This window comes from Lagenorhynchus albirostris, chromosome 21 (assembly GCF_949774975.1).
Source record: "Lagenorhynchus albirostris chromosome 21, mLagAlb1.1, whole genome shotgun sequence".
Taxonomy (NCBI): Eukaryota; Metazoa; Chordata; class Mammalia; order Artiodactyla; family Delphinidae; genus Lagenorhynchus; species Lagenorhynchus albirostris.
Genome location: NC_083115.1, coordinates 2,892,311 through 2,916,485, shown reverse-complemented (window position 1 = coordinate 2,916,485; position 24,175 = coordinate 2,892,311). Strand labels below are relative to the sequence as shown.

The window sequence follows — 24,175 nt, the reverse complement described above, 5'->3', positions numbered from 1 at the left end:
GGGAATCAGAACAGGCGCCTAGGATTGGGGTGTTCGGCCCTTTGGGGCGTTCCACGGCTTTGAACACTGTCACCATCACTCATCTCTGCTCACCCTTCAGGTGTAAATTCTACAGCTGTGCCACGGCACCTCTGGGAGGTTTGGGAAGGAAAACCAGAATTGGTCCTAGTAACCCATTCTTCAATCGGCATCAGAATCACTCGAGCTTACGGCCAAATCCCGAGCTCCAGACCTGTCATGCAGTAGGTGCGGGTCAGGGGCCAGGAGTCTGCATCCTAACCAGACTCTCGGGCGACTGGGATGCGGAAGGCACTTTGAGAATTGGTGGATTAGGACTTGACAATTCAGAAAGTCCTCTCACGAAGAGAAACCCATCATCGATCGCCGTACAAAGGGAATATCGGCGTTACTGCCATTTCACAGCTGGGGCGCCTGAGGCTTGGGAGAGGTCAGCTGACCCGCCCCGGGTCACGCTACAAGGAAGACCTGCAACTGGCTGAGCGCCAGAACACACTGTTCTTACCCCTCTCAGCCATCCTCACAGTTACCCTGGTTATTTTTAAGCCTTTTTACACCAGTGTGACACACAGAGGGACTCATTTCATCCTCCCTCGAGGAGAGGGAAGCTTAGGGAGTGAAACAACATGTAAGGTAACCTGGGAACTGGAGGAGCCAGGCCTGGACCCTGGGCCCCAACCCACTTTTACTCTCTCTGAAACAGTCAATACCCCTTGTTCGCAGGAGGCATGTTCTCTCAAGTCGCCAGGAGCCCTGAATTAGCCAATACTGGGACCACCGCTGCCGAGGACAGTACAGTGCAGGGTTCCTGCCAGCCTCTGGTCACAACGGTTTTGTCAACCAATGAACACACAACCTTGTGTGTCTCTCTTTAAAGACAACGTATTTCATGTACAATTGACCCTTGAACAATGTGGGTTTGAATTGCACGGGTCCCCTTCTGCATTGTTTTTTCCCAATAAATACAGTATCTGCATTTTCATTTTACAGATCTTTAAATGAACTAAGTGTGGGGACAAGTTTGTATTGGATTACAGATCACAACACATAGAAATAAAAGAACTAGAGTTTGAGCCCAGGATTCTAGCCGCGCTGTTTCAGCTTCCCGCCCTGGGGGTGAGTCTTTCATCAGTTCCTTTACTTTTGAGGCAGAGAGAGGGGTGCTGGGATTTTCAACTGCCTGGGGGTTGGCGCCCCAACCCCCGAGTTGTTCAAGGGTCAACTGTATACTGTTGCTTTATGAACACTGCACTCACGTCCGACAGAGCTATAACTCGTGCCTGAACGAGGCTCCCCTAAACACGACTTCCCACGCACGGCCCATCATGGCCCTGCTGCTCTTAGGAACACAAGACAGCAGGGCCATTTCAAACAGCGAAATCACCAACAAACAGCATAAAAATGCAAAAAAAAAAACCGTGACACTGAATAGACCGCAAAAAGGGCAATTGTTCAGAGTGTGAGCTGAAACGGGGACAGAGAGAAGGCCTCCTTGTTTGACCTCAGCTGGGAACAGGCACGCAGGGCATTTAGTGCTTCACCACTGTGCGCGCGTCCCTGAAAGGCCACGGGAGGGAAGTGCTGGGAGCGCTACGTTTGGGGGTACAATAAACTGTAGCTATTAGGCGAATTTGCAAGTTTGCAGTCATTTGGAATCCATCAATGCTGGGAGCCATGCATGCCTGCGAGTGGCAGGCGGTGCGTCTGGAGGACCAGAGAGCCCTCAGCGGTCTTTGTCTTGTTCAGAGGGTAGAGCACGGCAGGCTGTCCCCTGGGCTGTCCCTCCCGCACGCTGGCTTCCGCACCACGGTCCCCACTGCACGCTCCCCTGGCCTCTTCCTGGCAGAGGCCCCGGCCCTGTGCTACAGCCTGGCTGCTCTGCTCCGCGTCCCCTAACACCCACGCCCGGTGGTCTGAAGCCACATCCCCTGGGGTGGGGGGTTCAGCCACTTTGCAGATCACCTACAGAAACATCTTTTGAAAAATGTCTGGGTTCCTCCCTTCCCCTCGCCTGGCTTCTGGGCTGCCTCTCTCCTGTTCAGGAACACCAGCAAAACCTGAGCCAAACAGAAGCTGGGATTGAAAGCTTCAGTCTCTGCCCCAAGGAACATAAGGCCCAAGGGTGTACTTTTCCTTCCACTCTCTGGTTTTTCGAATTACTTGCACCTTTGGACTATTTCCAGGACTGATCACAGCTGACGTCCTAAACCAGCAGCCCGGCGGACCCCTGGCAGTGCGGGGGTTAACACTGTGACCTCCTTAAGCTGCTGAGAAGTCAGGTCTAATTTTATCCTATAACTGGATAGGCCAGACCTTTTTCTTTTGCCCAAGTGCTGAGGGAAGCCCGGAGTCAGCACTTCTGGGGGCTCGGGAGGCGGCGGCCCTGCTTTTTGCCGAATGCGGAAGGGGAGGCTGCTGGCCGCGGGCCCAGAGCCGGGCCCTGGGGGTGTAGGTGACAATAACCCGGTGCCAGCGGGAGCTGGCGCCACGTGCTTCCTGCTTCCGGCCGACTCCCACCCCGACGCGCCCGGTACTGAGCTGGCCCGAGCTGGGCACAGCGAAGGGCCTCGGGGCAGCTCAGTACAGGACCCCTCAGGGAGGACGGAGGTCCGAGCTGGCCCCGAAGCCCCCAGCACTGCTCAGCCCGCTGGAGAGCCTTCGCCGCGTCTTCTCGGCCTCCCTCCCTCCCTCACTGCACATCACGGCCCCGCTCCCCAGCCGGCAGTGCTCCCACAGCCTCCTGTTAACTTTGCCTCTTCCTAGAAAGCAAGGGCGCAACATGCTTCAGGAAATACCAAGGAGGACGGGAGCCTTGGGTTCAAGGTTCAAGGCACAGCTGGGTTCCAGGCCTCTCCCTGTCCAGCTCTTCCTGGCCACGTGCGCTGAAACAGCACAGCCTAGCAGACCCCGCTGCACCCTCCAGGGCCCCGCCCCTCCTCCTCCAGACCCCCTTGCTGGGCTTCCAGGGTAACGTTCCTACTGAGATGTACCGAGTGCTTCGCACTCACGGAAGCACTTTTTCAAATCTGTATTTTTGCGCTTGCCGAGGAACAGGTCAGCAGGGGCTGCTGTTTTCTCTCGGAGGCAATGGAGCTCAGAGGCACCGTTAGCAGGTGGGAGTCTGTGCTTGGAGCCCACAGCGGTGCCTGGTCCTCCTGCGTCATGCTGGGCAGCGGGAGGGGCTGGGAGGGGAGGGAGTTCCAGGGGGAGCGGGGTAGGGGCGCGCAAGTCCGCAGCCTCTCAGCGGGGCGTCGCGGGGGACCAGGCCATGCAGAGAAGATGGAGAACGACGGCATTACCTCCAAAGAGGCCATTCCACAGGGAGGGGCTCGAGATCACTGTTTCCCCCTTTTGAGGCTGGCCCGCTTCACTATCTGAGCCCCCTTCCTGCCCTCTATCAGGTCCGGCTGCAGGCTACTGTACCCTCTCAGCTCCACCTGGAGACAGCATTGCAGACACAAGGCAGGACAGATCACACACAGAGACGGCAAGAGAACACAGGCGCCCTACGGAGGTGGTGGGAACAGTGCCACCAGGGGCAGGAGGCTCGAGGGGGAGCAGAGAGGTGAGAGGTGAGCCCCAAGGGGGCTGGCGCAGAGGGCAGCAGGAGTCACGGGCCGGCCCCTCGGAAGAGCGAGGGCCTGGGAGGCTGCAGCTCGGGCAGTACCTTGGCGTGACTCATCAAGTAATCAACACCGGCCTCCATCTCACTAGGGTCCTCCAGGGGCCCCCCAGAAATCACCTCCTCGGGCTCCTGGGTGCCATCGGCTCCGGATGGATCGACGTGGAGAACAACTTTGCGAATGATCTGCAGAAGAGAGGGAGGGCAGAAGGGGCTGGGGAAGCCGGCCAGACAGAGCTCGAAAAGAGCAGGTCCCGGAATGAGCTGGGGGGTTAGAAGCAGCCTTTGTCCCCAGGTGCCCTTCCCTGAGCGGTCAAGATCGGGGACAGCCTCTCACCCCCCATCGGGTGGGGAATTCGCACTGGGCAGCCTCAGAGGGGCTGGAATTTGCGGGGGGTTCTTACTGAGGCTCATGGATGATCGGGGTCTCACCACCGCCCCCCCTGACTTCTATCTCTAGCCCAGGGCGGTCCATCCTGCCTCCTGGTGTGCTGGAAGTTTACGCCCTCCGTCTTCCCCTTAGGACTGGGAGCCCCCGAAGGGCAGGGCGTTCCTGTCCCTGGGATCCACCTGTTCCCTATTCACGCATCCAGATATTCCAACGACAGTCTGCTCTGCACCTACCGCGTGCAAGCAGTGGGAGGTGAGAACACACACGAGCATGAAGCTCCCCGTGCAGGAGGGAAGACGGGGTCCTGCTCTGACCTAGCATGAGCCCCGGAGCAACACAGGTCTGCCTTCTGCCCACACCTAGCACCGTGCCCAGCACCCGTTAGGCAGAATCACGTCTCCTGGTGTAAACCTACTGCCAACCCCATGCATTCCCACGTCCTTTTATCTCAGGAGGCCCACAGGGACCCCCGTACTGCTGTCATACAGCTGTTTTCAGGGCCAGGCATCACAGGACTAGGTTTGGGGGGTTCCACGGGGCCCGGCCATTCTGGAACCCAGTCGGAGGAGCTGAATTCAGGCTGAATCAGGCAAGGTGGCTGTAAGGAATGTCACATCTGGACTGCGGCAGGTGCCTACCCCTCTGCTAGGGCAGCAGCAAGAAGCTGGGGCTGAGTCCACCGCCTTTGTAAGCTTCTAGCCCGCCTGCCTCTGCCCAGCTCAGGGGGACTCTGCACCCACCTTCTTGGTGACGACGTTGCCCTGCTCATCCGTGAAATGCTCCTCTGTCACCTGCTCCCCTGGAATATTCTGAAGCTCATCCCCCTGGAATTAGAGAAAGGGAGAAAACTCGAGATTGATAAGCGGGAGTTTGGGAATAAGGGCAGAGGGTGAAGAAGGGAAGTGGCCCAGCAGTAGCGACAGTCCCGCAAGTCCCCATCCTCGCAGGAAACTGCAACTCGGCCGCCAAACCGGGCTCTGCGCGAGGGGCACCCCGGGGGGTCCTGGGCCCAGGACAGGAGGCAGCCCTGGGCTCCCAGGAGCGCTGCCCCGGCAGCGGGGGTGGGCACAACAGGGGCGATTACGCGGGATTTACGGAGACGGAGGGAGGCCCCCGATTTCTACTCCAACGGCACTTGACAGGAAAGAACCCCCTGCCCCAGGCGCCTTTGCCCAGAGGGTGACTTGCTGCCTCACTGGGCTGGCTGGGGACAGAAGCAGGAGGGGGCCGGCTTCCTAAGTCCCGGAGCCGAGCTTCCTCTGCCGCGCCGGGGAGTCGGGGGTGGGCAGGGCAGGGAGTGCCGCCCAGCTGCGGCCCTGCACGTTCCACCCGAGGCCCGCCCGGCCTCTTCCAGCAGGCGTCCTCACCAGCGTCCCGCACATCCCGGCGCTGCCCCCGCCTGGGTTACCTTCAGGAGGACCCGGCGCCGGACCACCCTGGTGGAGATGGTCTCCTCGTCGTCGCTCAGGCCCTCGCTCTCCCCCAGCTCCTTGTCCAGCTCCTGGTGGATGTGCTTCAGCACAAAGCACAGGGAGCCCCGGACGATGTGCATCACGTTCTGGCAGCTGACCAGAAAGAAGCCCAGCAGCACCAGGGTGACCAGCAGCTGGGTGATGAAGGTCCACATCGTCACCTCCTCACCAGTCTGGCCCTCCGGGGCCTGCGCAGCCAGGGGGCCACCAGGCGGGGGGCCAGCCTCTCATTCTCCTCTGGGACTCTGGAGGCCCCCTGGGACACCCTCCATTTTCTCCCCGCGAGGGAGGCTGCAGGGCCCCTAGTGGAACTGCCGCCAGAGTGCCCTCCTGCTGAGAGCCCAGCTCTGCCCTCGGCCCGGGTGACGTCAGGCTCCAGTAATTTTAGCTCCCAAGCCAGCTGCCGGGCTGTCCGGCAGGGCTAGAAGGAAGCAGGCAGGTGTGCATGTCCTGGGCGCTGGAGGCGCGTGTTAAAGTCACCGTGTGCGACACCAGCCCTGAGAGCCGGTGGCCCTGTGACAGCTAGAGGCAGCTCTGCCCAGGAAAACTGTCCCATTCGGACTTGGGAAAATAAGATGCCTCCAGAACGTGGCTACTTGTGTGTGTCCCTGGGCTGCTACTGCCATGATCAGAACGATGTCACCCCGCTCGCTCATGGGATGGGGCCGGCTAACACCCTGGAGGGTGCAGGGTTTGTTTCAAAAATAGCCCCTGGTGAGTGATTTGCTCAGGCCCAGCTCTGGGAGTGCAGGCGTCCAGGGAGGGGCCTGGGAGCCCGTGCAACTCCATCAGCCCCTCTGGCCTCGGTCCCCGCTTATGCGGCACAGCAACCCCAAATGCAAGCGTGTCACTGGTGTGTCTATTTAAGGCCTGTCCTTAAAGGCTCTTCCCAGGCTGGGCTGTCAACACCAGGGCAGGAACCATGCGCATTAAACTCAGCTTTGCAGAGCTGACTCCCTAATGCAGCCCAGCAGCTGAGGCTGAAAGGAATTCCCCTCTTGGGATCAGGCCGTTCCTCTCTGGCCTGCAGCCGGCGTGGCAGAAAGAACCGGGAACTGGACCCGGCACACTGACCCTGCGGCTTTCCGCTGAGGGGCTCAGGGAAGCGTGGCGCCTTCTCTGGGCCTCGGTTTCCCCGGCGGTCAAACAGGGGCGGGTTCAGGAGCTCTCCTCCCGTTCTGGGAGTGCCGGGGGGTCGCACGGTTTGTGAGCCCACCGCTAGGGGTGGTGACAGCAAACACCCCACGCAGCCCGCTGCCCAGGAGGGGCTCTGTGTGCGTTTCACACACTAACGGTTACGCCTGCAGCACCCCCCATCACGTCTCTGATTTTCCCACCTCACACAAAGGAAACGGAGGCACAGAGAGGTTGATAACTTGCTACGTGCAAGAGTAAGGAAACGAGGGTCAGATTTCCAGCTCCGACCCCGGCACAATCCTGCCTCATCGCCACAAGAGAGCACCTGGGACACAGAAGCCACACGTGCAAGGGGGCACGAGAGCCCTGGGTCTGAGCCCAGCCTAGGAGTTCAAGGTCAGATGCTGCCCACCGGGGCCGCAGAGAGGGACTGGCTGCCTTGCAGGTTCAGGCCCCCAGTTATACCCCACTCCCCGACCCCGTGTTTTTTGAGACTCACTGGAAATCCTAGCAAACAGGTGCTCTGCAAACCGTCACCTTAAACAGGGCTCATTATCATCCCCTGAAGCCCTGGCAGATGACGGAAACAGCTCACCTACCCTCCCATCCGCCCTAGGCAGGGAGGTGCTGGCTCACTGGGACTGGGGGTCAGGAGGTCCCAGACTCTCCTGGGCCTCAGTTTCCCCATTTGTAAATGAGGCAGTTGGGCCAAATGACCTAGAGGGTTTCTCTCGCGGTCCCCTGGGGTGGTCCTGCTTCCTCTCCAGGCCTCCCCTCACCAAAGTCAACCGCAGAGACGCTCCTTCCCCAGGACTCCGGGTGGGGGGCGGGGGCACAGACCCGGAGCGGGGCCATCTGTGCTATGGGACAAGCGCTCACTACCGGGAGAGGCAGCAGAGGGTCCCGTGGAACAGCCCCTCGGCCAAGAACGCACGGGGTGGCCTGGGGTTAAAAAATGGGTGCAGCCGCCCAGCCGTCGGTGGCGCGGACTCGGCAGGGACGCCTTCTAAGTACCACCCTGTTTAATTCCTGGCAGCGCGTGGCAGCCAGCAGCCCAGGTCATCGTGGAGCCCGCCTGGTCCTGGGGTCCTCAGAGGTGCCTTCGAGGCTGGGGCTTGGACAGGAGCGAGGGGAGGGGAGGAGAGGGCAGTGGAGGGGAGGGAGGGTGAGGAACCGATGCTGACCGAAGAGAAGAAGCCAGGGAGGGCGGAGCACATTGTTACGTACGCGTTAAAGCCACACGTGCACAGAGCAGCGACGCGAACTTTATAAAAACGCACGAATTAAAAAGACACGTTCGTAAGATGTCTGGGATTAACGTCAAGATAACGTGGGGGGACCCCTCGGGGGTGGGGGTGGGGCAATGAAACCAGGGGGCCGCCAGCAGGCAGTGGCAGCGCCTGGGCACTGGGTGCGCGCAAAGGTGACAGACTGTTCTGTCTGGTTTGGTATCTATTTGCAATCTTTCATAATAAAACTGTTTCCAAAACCACATTAAAATGATGTCTATGGGAATGGGGAGTGAAGATAAAAGCAAATAAATAAAATAAATAAGTAGGGAGGACTGAAGGGAGGCCAGGAGGGCGGAGGGTGCAGGCAGCTGGAGCCTGTGCCGGGATTGCGCCCTCGGTCCCAGCCTGTTCCACCCAGGGAGCCCACCCACACGGGCAAGGAGTCCCCAGTGAACCCTGGCGACAATCCTTTCTCTACCTCGTTTACACAAGGGAATCTGGGGCGGGACAGTGGCTGGTCCTCGTCCCTACAGACACGGTGGGACCCGAGTTAGCCTGGCCTCCAGGTCTCTGGTGCTAAGCCCTTCTTCCTAAACCACGACGGAAAAAGAAAGCAAACAAAACTAGGGCTTTGGGGCTTCCCTGGTGGCGCAGTGGTTGAGAGTCCGCCTGCCGATGCAGGGGACGCGGGTTCGTGCCCCGGTCCGGGAAGGTCCCACATGCCGCAGAGCGGCTGGGCCCGTGAGCCATGGCCGCTGAGCCTGTGCGTCCGGAGCCTGTGCTCCACAACGGGAGAGGCCACAACAGTGAGAGGCCCGCGTACCGCAGAAAAAAAACCAAAAAACAAAAAACTACGGCTTTGGCAACGGCCCTGCAAAGCCAACCTCTGACCCTGTGACCCTGGGCATCTGGAGGGCAGTGGAGGGGAGGTGCCTGGAAGTCTCATCAAGGTGAGCCTCTCCCCTCCCTCTCAGGGATCAAGGAGGCAGACACGTGGAAAGAGAAAAAGATAAGCCACTGCCACGATTTTTAAAGCCGGAAAACACGCCCGGCTAGGGGCCTGAGCAGGTGAGCAGCTGCCCCAGGCCTGGCCCTCTGGCTGGAGAATCAGTGGCGGCTCCCCGCGGGCTCTCACCTGTACGTGGTGGGAGAAGGTGCTGACAGCCTCCTGCATCCACTCGCTGGGGCCCTGTGGTCTCCGGTCCCTGCCGGCCTCGGGCTGCTCCGTGTGCGCGCGCTCCGGTGCAGAGCCCAGGACCTCTTCGTGCTCCCAAGACCTGCTGACGGTTCTCTGGAACGAGTGTGGGCCTTGCAGGGCCTCCTCCCCCCAGGAGCCTTGTGTGGCCTCTTGCAGATAGGAGACGATGGAGCCTTCCGCATCCCAGTCCTGCAGTCTGGGGCCCAGGAAGAGACCGAGGACACCAGTCACCCCCAGTCTCCGCTCTCAGAGACCCTCCCCCTCCAGAGCCCTGGCCCATCCAGGACGGATCCTGTACCGCCCACTGGAGGTCGGGAGAGCATGAGCTATCGCACAGCGACTGCCCTGTCCAGAGAGGCCCGTGTGAGCCATCCTTGCTGTCCGGGTGGAGAGGGCCACGGACACCGGTGGCGCTGGGCCCCACCCTGTGAATGGATGGCTCCACGCTCTGGGCTCCCGAGGCACGTGGCTCACGGTCCCGTCATCGGGGTCCCCACACCCGTCATCCCGCCCACCACCCTCCAGCCCCTCAGGTCACTCCCACCGCACGGTCCTCACGCCTGGGCTCAGCTGGCAAAATGATCACCCCTCCCCCTTGACGCAGGCTCTTCCACGGCCTCCGGGACACATGTGCCTGTTTTCCCGCCCTCTCTGGCCGTTCCTTCTCAGCACCCTTTGCGGGATCCTCCTAATTTCCCTGGCTTCTGACCCTGGAAGGCCCCAGACTCAGTTCTTCTCTGTCTACACCCCCGTGCTCCACAAGCTCATTCAACCCGTGGCCTTAACCCCAGATGTGGGTCCCCAGCATCTCTTCCTTGAACTGCAGGTGTGCGTGTCCAACTGCCTCCTCGACGTCTGTCCTTGGGGTTTCTGATGGGCATCGCATGGGCAGCCCAGCCAAGTTCACACTTAGGGTCTTCTCCCCGGACATGTTCCAGCCATCCTCCCACTGCAGTAGATGGCAACCTCGTCCCTCCAGGTGTCAGGCCAAGGACACCCGTGTCGTCTTGGACGTCCTTCTTTCTCTCACACTCTATATCTTATTTGCCAGGAAACCCTTTTGGTTCAACTTTCAAAAACACACCCTGAACACGACCACTCCTGGCCACCAAACAGCCACCATCTCGGTCCACGTCACCATCGACTCCTGCTTCCAGCTCATCTTCCTGCCTCTACCCTTGGCTGTGGCCGGCCGTGGCCAGATCACCTCGCTCCTCTGCTCAAAACCCTCCAATGGTTCTCCATCCCACCCAGGAAATGCCAGTCTCTCCAGGACCCCGAGGCCTGACATGTCCGGCCCCATCACTTCCCTGACCTCACCTCCCGTGATCACCCTGCTCTAGGCACAGGCACCTTCTCGCTGCCCCTCGACTGTGCGGGCCGCACGCTGCTCCGAGGCCTCTGCCCTGGCTGGGCCTTCTGCTGGCTCCGCTCAGGCGTTCACGTCGTTCATCACCTGAATTCCTTTATGTCTTTCCCGCGAGTCACTCTCAGGTGTCCCTGCCCGCCCCGTCCATGATTTCAACCACCCCCTTCCCTGCTTTATTCTTCTGTTTAGCACTTAGCATTAATTAGCATCTCTCTTTTAATTACTTTTAATTCCATTTACTTTATCTGTTTATATCGTCAGTCTCCCCACTAGAACATAAACGTCTTGCGCGTAGAGACTATCTGCTTTGCTCAATGCCACAGCCGTGCTCCGAGGCACTTCACACAGGGGCCTGGCGCACAGTAGGCATTCAATACACACTGTTGAGTGAGTGAATGAAATTCATCTGTCCCCATGGGAGAGCTGACCCAGGTCACAGAGCCATCCTGTAACGTTCTGAGGCCCGGCCCCCAGGCCTCTGGTCCCTGTCTAGGGACCCTGCTGTCACAGGGGTGCAGTGGGCGGCACATGGGAACATCCAATCAGTGCTTGCTGAGTGAACGGCCATCGCCAGCGGTTGGAAGGTGGGATTTCACTTGAATCCTCACGGCTCAGTGTGCCCGATTTTCCCGAAGCGTCGAAGGATTCGTTTGGGACACTAAATGAATCCTTGCTGTCTTGTCTCCTAAGCAACTTCGTTTTCCCTCCTGCTGGGGGATGCGGGCCACACCGAGTGGAGCCTGGGGAAGGGCCGTCTGCCCGGGCTTCTGGGAGGAGGATGCGGGTGGGAAGAGGAAAGGAGAATAGATTTCCCACGGCCTGGCTGGATCTGAGCTCCCTGGGTGGCCACAGCCTTCTGGGAGCACAGGAACTATCTCCTTGCTTTAGGAAAATTCAGGCAGCAAAGCGACACAGAGGAAAGGGCCTTGGCCCCTCCCTTCCTGTGCCAGCCCCGGAGGCCAAGGCGATACCTGTCACTGTCTGTCTCTCTCGCTCCAAGCCCCACTCTGCTCTCAGCCCAGTGCTGGAGTGTGGCGGATGTCCACTGCATGCACGTGGCCTGGGGACTCTGTGTCTCAGAGGGGCATCAGGCCATCTGCCTGCACTGCCAACGGGCATCCTGCTGCTGGACCTGTCATCACAGGCCTTCTCATCGCAGGAAGGGTGGTAAGGAGCTACCCAGGAGAATAACCATCTTCAACAGCTGAAGCTCTGTCCTGCCCCTGATAAGCCCGCTGGCCTCACTCCTTCAAAAGGGTGTAAGTAGAAAGGGCAGCCTTATCAGCTGTGTCACACGCAGGCTGTGTGACAGCACACATAGCTTCCCTGGGCCCTGGTGCTTCTAGGTTTCCAAATACGGTTTGATTTCAGCAATCAACACACAACAGCGACGGGGGCCCAGAGCACCCAGCTCAGCTGTACTTCAGGGACGTGGCTTCTCCCAGCCTTACAATCTCTCTCCCAGGGATGCTCTCCCTTCTCCCAACACCCTCAGCCTCTCTCCTGCTGGCCAAAAGATGGGGCTGGCGAGGGGGGTGGGGTGGGGGGTGGTTCTGGGGGAGGGACTGGCCTTTGCAGACACAGCTCCACTCTCACAAGACAGAGGCCTGAGCGCGGGCTGGGCGGCTTCAGAGGCGAGCTGGCGCCTTACTGAACTTATTTGCGCCAGTGTGTTTAGAACACAGCATCGGGGGACAGCGGCGCCCGAGTTCCCTCCGTACTCGCTGCCAGAAGCCCAGGACGGTGAAAGGCATCCCGCACGGCGGCCCAGCCCTTACCTGTCCTGGCTGGAGTCCATCACCCGACTCACGGTGTGGGATTCTGTGATGTGGGCTTGTACCCTCTGCTGGCCTGAAACAAGAGACACTTCATTCCCTGAGCCCTGCCCTGCACCTGTCGAGTCCTCCTGCCTCTCATGACCTGGCAGCTTCTCTTCTGACCTCTGACCTTCCTCCTGGTCAAGCAAATCGATAAGGCCATTTGTGGCATCTGAATCCACTGTGTCGTCCTCCACGAGGTCCAGAGAGCCCAGCATGGGGCCCTGGGGTCCCTCGGAGAGCGCCCCCTCCAGCTTCCACTCGTGGCCGGTGGCGTCCGAGTCCTCGGCCTTGCTGCACTCCAGAGAGGAGTCCTCAGCAGTGACCAACGAGGGCGTGAGGCCCGCGGACCACACCTGCATGTCAGACATCTCCAGCATGGCGTCATGCTCCGTGCCCGCCAAGGGGATGGCGTCTAGGACGGCCACCTCGTTCCAGTACTGGTCTGCGCGCAGCGGAGAGGGGAGCGCGTAGTGCAGGGAGGCGGGGGACAGCAGCTCGTCCTGCAGCGAGGAGTAACCTGGATGGGCAGACAGAGGGCGACATGCTCCAGCTGTGACCTTCCATCACGCGCGCTCACGTGCCGGTCACGCGCGCACAGGCACGGCCACTGAGGCGCATGCGCATTCCGGCGGTGCGGGCCTCCCCAAGCCTTGTGGCTTCTGCCCGGGCACCCGGGCAAGAGAACAAGGCTCTGGGGGCTGAGGAAGAGGGGGCAGCCAGGGGTGAGGGCGGGGAGGGGGCTCCTTTGCTGGACGCAAAGAGAAGAGGTTGGAATGCTTTCTCTTCCAGTCCAGAGCGGGGATCAGGACGTCTTGATCCAGAGGCTGGAGCTCGAGCCGTCCGCAATCAGGTGAAAGCCCCACTGCTCAGTGGCCGCGCGGAAGGCAGGGCTGCTGTCTCTTTGCACCAGCGTCCCTTGGGCACAGCCCTTGGGGGCTCTGTTAGGAATGCACCTCCAAGGGAGGGGGCAGCCCCAGAGCCAGGGTCGCTGACCGAGCCCTGGCGGGGCTGGCGAGCACACCGAGTATCCACAGACCTCGGTGCGGCGGTCAAACGGGAAACCGCTCGGTTTGGGATGAAGTCGCTTAGCCGCAGGCAGTGTATGTGTTCCCAGAACTGTGAATGAGCCAAAGTGGCACGAGGGCGTGTCCTCAGGGCGCACGAGGTCCCGGGCACAATGCTGTTTCCTCAGAACTCTGCCTGCCGATCCCGCCAGGTCAGCTGTGACCCAGGGGAAGGGAGCCGGCGGGCCCAGGCCCCTACCGTGCAGCCCTGTGGTCAGCAAAGCCTGTTCCCAAGCCTGTTCCCTGGGGACGGGCTCGGACACGAGTCGGTGATAGTCTCCCGGTTGGGTCTGGTGTGCAGACCAGGATGCTGAGGGGGCAGCAGGTTTAAGTGTGGGATCAGTGTGCGTGTCCTGGACGGGGTTCCCTTGGGTGGGGCCTCTGCTCTCCTCCAGCTTGGGGAGGGGGGCGGTCCCTGCAGCAGGGGAAGAGGGCCTCTGCCTCCCCTTCGGAGCAGGTGCCAGTCTGAGGGGGGCCTAGAAGGCAAGATTCTCCACTTGGCCCAGCCTGTCTGGGGACCCGGGAGCAGGTGTGTGCTCACAACCTCTGAAGATCCAGCAGAGCCGAAGGGGACCCTGGGCATGGGTGGGGCTGCCCCTGCAGGGTCTCCAGGGACCTTCCTGCCACGTCCCGAGAGGCCCCTAACCCAGTGTCTGCAATCTTCATCCTGCCATTCAACCCTCACCGCTCCCCACCTCTGCATCTGGCTTAACCTCTCTCCTGGCCAGACGGGCCCTCGTCACTCCCAGCTGAGCCTCAGCTCCTGTCCTCCAGCTTCTCTGCTTCTGATAGAACTCAGCTGTCCTCCTTCACTCACTTCTTCAACCAGAAAATATGAAATGAGGTCTGCTTCCACGCCAGGCACCATACATGCTAAAGGGCTGGGGATTATAAACACACACAGACACACACACACACACACAGACACACAGACACACACACACACACACACACACACACACACACGACAGGTTCTCTTTGTCCTCTTTCTTTCACAACGTTTTCCCAACGACTCCAGCTCACCTTGGATTCCCCCATCTTTGAGCCTGTCCTGGTTCGCATGACTGTCAACTCCAAGAACAGGGAACCTGTCTATGCTGTCCCACTGCAGAGCTTTCAGATGTGAGGGGGACACAGGAGCCAGAACCGATGACCTAGCCCATATGCAGTGAAACCGAAATTGCCAACGATTACAGGTGTTCAAGGTGCCGGCAACCAGGCCACGTGCTTGACATTCATTCTGCCTTGTAATCTTTCCGGAGAGTTTTCCTCCTGACTGATCTCTACAAGTCTACGTGGTTCCAGATTCCAAAATTAGGAGAACGAGAAACAGACCATGGCGGGGGGGCTGGCTGGGGGCAGGGCTGTGCAGTGACAGGGACCAAGGGACCCCTCCAGCTCTGGCCAAACTAGGAGGGACAAAGAGAGGAGGGTGGGGGGGGGAAATGGGTGGGTCAGATCTTCCCACGACAGTAACACCAAGTCACTGCACGTGAAACTGTGACCTAACTGGGAAACCAGGGCGAATGGCCTTCCAACCCTCTACAGAAATCTCTCCAGATATCTGCGAGCAGAGCATTTAAGAATCACATAATTTTTTTTCTTCTTGAAAGCATTATTCTATTATTACCATTACTAATTGAGCTCTCTTTCATATGAAATATATCCAACATGTTATTTTTAATTGTCACAACAACATTATTCCTACTTTATAGATTAGGAAACTAGAGATTGAGCAACTTGCTTAAGGAACACAGTGAGAGTGGTCCTTTCACTAGATTTTGCCATTAATATATTTTAAAGATAGCTTCAAGGAGGTATAGTTGGCATACAATAAATCCACATATTTAAAGTAGATAATCTGATCATTTCTGATACAGGGAAACACCCATGAAACCATCACCACCGTGAAGAGAAGGGCCATTCATCATCCCTGAGAGGTTTCCTCAGGATCCTTTGTACTCCTTCATTCTGCCACCCGACTCCCAGGTAACCACTAATCTGCATTCTGTCACTATACAGGAGCTGCATTTGCCAGAATTGTATATAAATGGAACTATACAGTGTGGAATCTTTTTTGTCTGTTTTTTTTTCACTCAGCCTAATTTCATCCATGTTGTTGCATGTATTGATAATTCATCCATTGTTATTGCTGAATGTCTAGATCACACTGTAGGTATATGTTTAACTTTTTAAGAAACAACCAAAGTTTTTCCAAAGTGATTGTCCCATTTACATCCCCACGAGCAGTGCATGGGCTCCCAGTTCCTCCACATCCTCAACACTTGGTATGTTTTTCGTTTTTTTCGTTTTTTGTTCTAGCTCTTCTTATAGATGTGTAGCGTATCTACTTATAGTTTTAATTTGTATTTCTCTGATGACTAATGATGCTGAGCATCTTTTTGTGTTCTTATTTGCTATTTGTCTATCTTCTGGGTTAAGTTCAAGTCTTTTGCTCACTCTAAAACTTGGGTTGTTTTCTTATTATTGAGTTTTGAGAGTTCTTTATGTATTGTGGATACAAGTCCTATATCAGATGATTATTAGCCAATACTTTCTCCCAATCAGTAGCTTCTTTTTCTTCTTCATTTTTTTAAACAGTGCATTTTAAAGTGCAGAAGTTTTAAATTTTGATGAAGTCCAACTTATCCATTTGTTCTTTTATGGATTGTACTTCTGGTGTTGCACCTAAGAAATATTTGCCTTATCCAAGATCTCTAAGGTTTTCTCTTATGTTTAACCAAGAATTTTTATAGTCACAGGTTTTACATTTAATCTATGATCCATTTTGTGGTAATTTTTGTATGTGATGTAAGGTGTGAATCCCAGTTCATTTCTGCATATGAATATCCAAGTGTTCCAGCACACATATTGTAAAGATTATCCACTGAATTGCCTTTGCACCTTTGCTGAAGATCAGTTTTTCCTATATGTGTGGTTTTATTATTTTTGGATTCTATTGTGTTCCATTGACTTATCTGCCTTTATGGCAATACCACACCGTATTGATCACTGTAGCTTTGTAATAAATTTTGAAGTCAGTGTAAGTCCTCCAACTTTGTTCTTTTTCAAAGCTGTTTTGGATGTTCTAGGTTTTTTCCATATGAATTTTAGAAACACTTTGTCACTTTCCACAGAAAAGCCTACTGGGATTTTGGCTGGGGTTGCATCAAATATATAGATTGTTTCAGGGAGAACTGACAAAGTATCGAGTCTTCTGACCCATGAACACCGGTGTATCTCTACATTTATTTAGGTCTTTTAAAATTTCTCTGGGCAACGTTTTGTAGTTTTCAATGTGTGTCTTTCACATCTTTTATCAGATTCAGCTCCAAGTGTTTCAATTTTTTTCAGTGCTATCTTAAAGGGTATTCTTTTTTCAATTTCAATTTCCACTTGCTCGTTCCTAGTATATAGAATTCAATTGATTTTTTTAATATACTGAAATTGTATCCTGCAACCTTACCAAACTCATTTTTTAGATTCCATTGGATTTTTATATATATCATGCTGTCTGTGAACAAAGACAGTTTACTTCTTCCTCTCCAATCTGGCTGCCTTTTATTTCTCTTACTTGCCTTATTGTACCGGCAGCACCTTTAGGACAAGGTTGAACAGAAGCCAGGGGAGCAGACATCATTGGCTTGTTACTGCACTTAGAGGGAAAGCACTCGGTCTTTCACCATTAAGTGTAATGCTAGCTTCAGGTTTTTTGTAGGTGCCCTTTTAGGGCTCTGCTATCAGACTCTCCAATTTGGGGGACAGCGATTTGCCCTAAGTCCTCACTTCTCTTACAGACCCTAGAAGAGTTACTGATTTTTCAAACCGTGTAGCTTTTTGCTTGTTGTTAGCATGGAGTGGTGACATCCAAGCTCCTTACATGCAGAACCAGATACTGATTTATTTTAGAATATTCAACCATTTTGCATTCCTTGGATAAACCCCACTTGGTCATGATGCACTTTTATATAGTGTTGGATTTGATTTGCTAAAATTTAGTTTAGAGATTTTTGCATGAATGTTCATGAAGGATATTGGTCTGTAGTTTTCCTGTAATGGCTTTCTTTTTTTTCACCAAAAATGTAATGCTGGCCTCATAGAATGAGTTGGGAAGCATTATGTCCTTTACAATTTTCTTAACAAGTTATTTCTTCCTTAAATGTCTGGTAGCATTCACCACTTAAGTCCTCTAGGCTTGGAGTTTTCTTGGTGGGAATATTGGTTTTTTTTAAATTTATTTTATTGAAGTATAGTTGATTTACAATGTTGTGTTAATTTCTACTGTACAGCAAAGCGATTCAGTTATACATAAATATACATTCTTTTTCATAGTTTTTTTCTATCATGGTTTATCACAGGATATTGAATATAGTTCCCTGTGCTATACAGTAGGACCTTGTTGTTTATCCATTCTATACATAATAGTTTGCATCTACTAATCCCAGCCTCCCATCCACCCTTCCCCCACCCTCCCTCCCCCTTGGCAACCACAAGTCTGTTCTCTATGTCTGTGAATCTGTTTCTGTTTCATAGATACGTTCATTTGTGTCATATTAGATTCCACATATAAGTTGTATCATATGGTATTTGTCTTTCTCTTTTTTTAAATAAATAAATTTATTTATTTATTTATTGGCTGCATTGGGTCTTCGTTGCTGCGTGCGGGCTTTCTCTAGTTGCGGTGAGCGGGGGCTACTCTCCGTTGCCGTGCGCGGGCTTCTCATTGCAGTGGCTTCTCTTGTTGCAGAGCACGGGCTCTAGGTGCGTGGGCTTCAGTAGTTGTGGCGTGCAGGCTCAGTAGTTGTGGCTCACGGGCTCTAGAGCACAGGCTCAGTAGTTGTGGTGCATGGGCTTCGTTGCTCCACGGCGTGTGGGATCTTCCCGGACCAGGGCTCGAACGCGTGTCCTCTGCATTGGCAGGTGGATTCTTAACCAATGTGCCAAAGAAGCCCCCTGTCTTTCTCTTTCTGACTCACTTCACTTTGTATGATAATCTCTAGGTCCATCCATGTTGCTGCAAATGGCATTATTTCATTTTTTATGGCTGAGTAATATTCCATTGTATATATGTACCACATCTTCCTTATCCATTCGTCTGTCGATGGACACTTAGGTTGCTTCCATGTCCTGGCTATTGTGAATAGTGCTGCAGTGAACATTGGGGTGCATGTATCTCTTCGAATTATAGTTTTCTTCAGTCTTTAGTGATGTTGCCTCTCTCAGTCTGGCTGGATGCTTATCAATTTATTGATCATTTCAAAGAACCAGCCTTTGGTTTTATGGATTTTCCCTAGTGTTTTCTGTTTTCAACTTCATTGATTTCCGCTCTGATCTTTATTATCTCCCTTCTGTTTACTTTGGGTTTAATTTGCTCTTCTTTTTCAAATATCTTAAGATATTATAAAGCGGAGGTCACTGACTTGAGAACTTTTCTCTTTTTTAATGTGGACATTTAGTGCTATGAATTTCTCCCTAATACTGCTTTACTGGCATACCATACATTTTCATATCTTGATTCAAAATACTAATTTCCCTTTTGCTCTCTTCTTTGACCCATGGGTTATTTAGAAGTGTATGATTTAGTTTCCATATGTTTGAGATTTCTCATGTAGCTTTCAGTTATTGACTTGTAATTTAATTTCACTGTGGTCAGAGAACATACTTTGAATGACTTGAATTCTTTTATATTTATTGAGACTTACTTTATAGTCTATAACATGGTCTATATTGGTTTGTTCTAGGGGCAATTGAAAAGAATGTGTATTCTGTTGTTATTGGGTGGAATGTTCTACATTTTCCAATTCCTAATGTCAATTAGGTCAAGACGAAGGACAGTGTTGTCAAATCTTCTATATGGTTACTCATTTTTCTACTTGCTCTATCAATTATCAAGATGGAGTATTGAAATCTCCCACTGTAGCTGTGGTTTTGTCTATTTCTCATTGTGCTTTTCTGTTTTTGTTTCATGTATTTATAGCTATATTACTGGTACATAAACATTTAAAGATTGTGATGCCCTCTAGATGAACTACTTATTATTATGAAATTATTGTCTTTATCCCTGGTAATATTATTTGTTCTGAAATCTACTTGTCTGATATTAATATAGCCGCTTCAGTTTTCTTTTGATTAGTGTTAGCACAGTTTATATCTACTCATCTTTTTACTTTTAAGGAATTTGTGTTTTTATATTTGAAAGGCATTACTTATAGGCAGTATATATTTGAAATTTACCTTTATATCCAGTCTATCTCTGCCTTTTTTTCTTTAATTAATTAATTAATTTTGGCTGCATTTGAGTCTTCGTTGCTGTGCTCAGGCTTTCTCTAGTTGCAGTGAGTGGGGGCTACTCTTTGTTGCTTTGCGCGGGCTTCTCATCGCGGTGGCTTCTCTTGCTGCGGAGCGTGGGCTCTAGGTGCACGGGCTTCAGTAGTTGTGGCACGTGGGCTCAGTAGTTGTGGTTCACGGGCTCAGTTGCTCCGTGGCATGTGGGATCTTCCCAGACCACAGATCGAACCCGTGTCCCCTGCATTGGCAGGATTCTTAACCACTGTGCCACCAGGGAAGTCCCTATCTCTGCCTTTTAATGTGGGTTACTTAGGTCATTTACATTTAATGAGATTATTAATATGGTTAGGTTTAAACCTCTCATTTGCTAATTTCTACTTTCGTCCCATCTGTTCTCTTTTTCCTCTTTTGGATTAATTGAAATTTTCCACTTTATCTATTTTGATTGCTTATTAGCTATAATTCTTTGATGATTTTAGTAGTTACTTTAGGACTTTTAGTATACATCCTTAAACTATCACAGTCTACTTTTAAGTGATGTCACATAACGCTTGGCATATAGTATAAGAACCTTACAATAATATACTTCCATATTTCTCTCTCAAATTTTTTGACTTTTGTACCATTGTTGTAATATATTTTACTTTTACACATGCTAGAAACCCAACATTGTTATTTTTGTTTAAACAGTTATCTTTTAAAGAGATTTAAATAACAAGAAAATTATGTATTTGTTCTTATGGTTAGCATTTTGGCAGTTCATTCCTTCGCGTAGAGCTGTATTTCTGTTGCTGTCGTTTCTCTTCGGCCTCAAGGATTTTGTTTTTAAACTTTTCTTGTAGCAGTCACCTCCTGGTGATGAATTATCAGGTTTTGTGCGTATGGAAAAGTCTGTATTTGCCTTCGTTTTTGGAAGTTATTTTTGCTGGATATAGAAGTCTACATTACTTTAGAGATGTGTTTCTTTCAAGATGTGTTCTACTTTAAAGATATTGTTCCACTGTCTTACATCCATTGTTCCTATGAGAAATCTTATGTAATCCTTATCTTTATCCCCTTGTATATAACAGGTCTTGCTTTTTTCCTCTGGCTACTTTTAACCTTTCTCTGTCACAGGTTCTGACCAATTTGTTTAAAATGTGCCTTGGCATAGTAGCTTCCATGTTTCATGCAGTTAACTGAACTTCTTGGATATGTGTATTTACGGTTTTTGTCAAATTGTAAAATTCTGGGCCATTAATTCTTCAAATACATTTTCAGCCCCCTTCTCTGCTGGAAACTCTAATTTCACAAATATTAGGTCACTTGATTTCCCCACAGCTCACTGATGCTTTTTTTTTTTCTTCCTGTGTTTCATTTTGGAGTTTCTATTGCTATGTTGCCAAGTTCCCTTCTTCTGTAATGTCTAATCCCATTCAGTGTACTTCATTCATCCTATACCTTATAGTTTCATCTCTAGGAGATTGGTTTGGGTCTTTAAAAAATATCTTCCAGGGCTTCCCTGGTGGCACAGTGGTTAAGAATCCGCCTGCCAATGCAGGGGACATGGGTTCGAGCCCTGGTCTGGGAAGATCCCACATGCCACGGAGCAACTAAGCCCATGCGCCACAACTACAGAGCCTGCGCTCTAGAGCCCGTGAGCCACAACTACTGAGCCCATGTGTCACAACTACTGAAGCCCGCGAGCCTAGACCCCGTGCTCCACAACAAGAGAAGCCACCACAATGAGAAGCCTGCGCACCGCAACGAAGAGTAGCCCCCGCTCGCTGCAACTAGAGAAAGCCCATGCGCAGCAATGAAGACCCAACACAGTCAAAAAAAAAAAATCTTCCAAGTCTCTACTTCACTTTTTAAACATCTGAAATAGTTATTAACTGCTTTACCATTCTTGTCTGCTAATTCTAATATCTGCGTCAGTTTCAGTTGATTGACTTTTCTCCTTATTATGGGTTGTGTTTCCCTGCCTCTTTGTATGTATGTCTGGTAATCTTTAATTGGATGTTGTGACTTTTATCTAGTTGGGTGCTGGGTATTTTTGTATCCCTATAACAATTCTTGAACTTTGCTCTGTTATGTAGTTGAGTTCCTTGGAAACAGTTTGATCCTTTTGAGTTTTGCTTTCAAGGTTTATTAGGTAGGAGCATTGACCAACCTAGGGCTAATCACTCTCCATTTCCGAGACAGGACCATTCTGTGCTCCCTATGCAGTGTCTGTGAACGATCAGTCTGCCTATTGGGAACAGATGATGAATATTCAACCAAAACTTGCGGGGAACCTTCTGGAGGTCTCCAGAGCTCTCTCTGTGTGCAGCTGTCTCTCTAGGGAACTCTAGCTGCCCTGGTCTCCTTGGACTCCCAGCGACTTCTCCTGAACCAGGGAGTCTTCTTGGATTTCTCTTCCTTCTGCCATGACTTAGAAACTCTTTCAAGGCAGTGATCTAGGCAACTGTAGGGTTCACCTCATTTATTTTCCATGTCTCATAGATCACTGTCCTTTGCTGCCTGATGTCCAATGTCTCGAAAACCGTTGTTTCATATAATTTGTCCATTTTTTGCTTTCAAGCAGGAGCGTATATTCAGTCCCTGTTGCCTCATCTTGGCCAGAAGTGGATGCATCACAGACAGTCCCTCAGATACGGCCGGATAAACATGTTCACTCCTGGGAATCTCAGTAAGACTTCATAAAGGCTGGGAGAGGGTAACTCTGCTGGTCACAGAACACCCGAGGCTCATTCTTGGTGACTTTTCCACCTTGAAACTTCCTGGGGTTCATGTGAATGGAATTTCACCCAAGCAAAAATGTGTCCATGAAGGGAACTTGTGCAACCCTCCCCCAGGACTTCTTTCTGCCTTGTGTTTTGTCCTGGAGGCCCTCCCCTGGTCGCAGTGTTTAGGGGCTACGCCCCCTGCTCCCTCTCAGTCTCCAGAAGACCCCGCTGACCCCACTCTCACCCCCGAAGCGTGGATCTGGGGCTGTAGGTGTCCATACTCAGTGGAGTGGGGATTACTGCTCATAGGGGCCATGCTCAGCGAGGGCCGTCTCACACGGTCTGGGGTGGACCACAGCACAGGAAGGTTTGCTGAGTCCCCTGGGTTGAGCTCCAGAAGTGCCTGTCTCTCTGGCAGTCTCACGTGGCCCTGCCATACCTGGGTCACCAGCCCATCCCTCAGTCTAGAGCTCTCCTCTCTGGGGTTGCCTTTTGGGGAAATCAGGTAACAGGCAACCAAACACACAGCTTTGGAGCAGAGCCGTCCAGCAGTGGCCCGCCCCCCAGCCTCCCCTCATCTGGGCTGTCACACTGGGTCTCTGTTAACCTAGGCCTAACGCTGCCCCCACTAGTTTGATGTCAGCAGCAAACCAGACAAGGGTGGACAGACAACCCTAACTCAGGCAGGAGCCGCACTTCACTAGCTGTGTTCACTAAGAGTCCGTAGAAATGAGACATACTGTATTTCTAAGTAGACATTGTGTCCAACTCATCACACCAAATGGAGTTGACCAAACAGGATGTGAGATGTCCATTTTTTCCTTTTACATGAGAAATCTGTTTTATTTTTAGGAACATGCTTTTTTTTCGCTCCACGGGCAATTTTTTTTCATGTTTATTCCAAGGGCCTGGGGTAGTTCCCTCCTGTGCAAGAGAAGCAAACTTGCTTTTTGACTTAAAGCCCCTTCTGCTCTGGCCAGTCCAGGCAAACACAGCAAGAAGAGCCAGGAAGGAAGGACAAGAGACCTCAGGTTCCTATCTTCCTGACACCACAGAGCAACCAGTCACTGCCTCGAGTGCCCACAGGGAGGCTGAGACGAGCAGAGAACGAGGTAAAGCACAGAGGAGGCAAGGTGCCGCCGTGGCCATCGGCGCAGAGGCCTGGGCCGGCCCAGGACAGAAAGCCAGAGGAAGCGCAGGAGGCTGCTGTCCCCCTGTCCTTCCACCTCTGATCCCTCCTGCTCCTTCTCTCCGGGCCAGAAGGGCACCCACATGTGGGATGGTCTTCCTGGGACTGCAAAGAAGGCAGGAAAAATACACAGAAGCCAGCTCTGGTGCCCAGAAAGGCAGGATGGACCAAGCGGGCGTCTGCTTCTGAGCGTCTGCTCCGGCCTGGGGGAGCGTGCACACAGGGCACACGGCCTGCGTTTGCCGGGACACCTGCTGGACGAGGGGGTTCAGAAGGGCTGACAGGCGACAGAGCAGCCAGGAAGCACAGAAGCATTCAGAGTGTGACGTCTGCAACCAAAGCAGGGGAGGATCCCTTGTAAACTTGTTAGACCTTGTGACCCCTCTGCTCCAAACCTCCAGCGGCTCTCCATCACTCTCCCAGCAAAACCAGTGTCCTCAGGAAGGCCTGGAAGAGCCGCCCTCCTGCTGCCCCTGCCCTTTCTTCCTCCCCTCTGGCCCCTCACTGTTCTGCGGATGCACCAGGCACGCCCACTCAGGGCCACTGCCCGGGACGCTTGTATGGTGCTCTCTCCCTCCTCTCCCTCCAGCCTTTGTTCAGATGCTACCCACTCCCACCCCACTATTTACTTCCCCAAGCCCAGGACTCTGATCCCCCTTGCTTGAGT

The 24,175-nt window shown here is 53.0% G+C and overlaps 1 protein-coding gene across 15 annotated transcripts in view; it reads right to left on the bottom strand.

Annotated features, from left to right (window-relative positions):
- The window catches only part of ANK1 (ankyrin 1), a 96,910-nt gene that overhangs the window by 3,614 nt on the left and 69,121 nt on the right, over window positions 1–24,175 (bottom strand). For 2 of the 15 annotated variants that reach the window (XM_060136517.1, XM_060136518.1), the window contains 5 exons: window positions 12,218–12,776; window positions 9,008–9,266; window positions 4,772–4,855; window positions 3,686–3,826; window positions 3,318–3,455 (listed from right to left, as the gene is read on the bottom strand). In XM_060136517.1, coding sequence (XP_059992500.1) covers window positions 3,354–3,455; window positions 3,686–3,826; window positions 4,772–4,855; window positions 9,008–9,266; window positions 12,218–12,776 — 1,145 coding nt within the window. In that variant the 3' untranslated portion in view covers window positions 3,318–3,353. Of the gene's footprint in view, window positions 1–3,317; window positions 3,456–3,685; window positions 3,827–4,771; window positions 4,856–5,439; window positions 5,891–9,007; window positions 9,267–12,217; window positions 12,777–23,058; window positions 23,838–24,175 lie in introns of those variants that run through there. The other 13 variants (XM_060136519.1, XM_060136521.1, XM_060136522.1 and 10 more) reach the window with 10 other exon arrangements.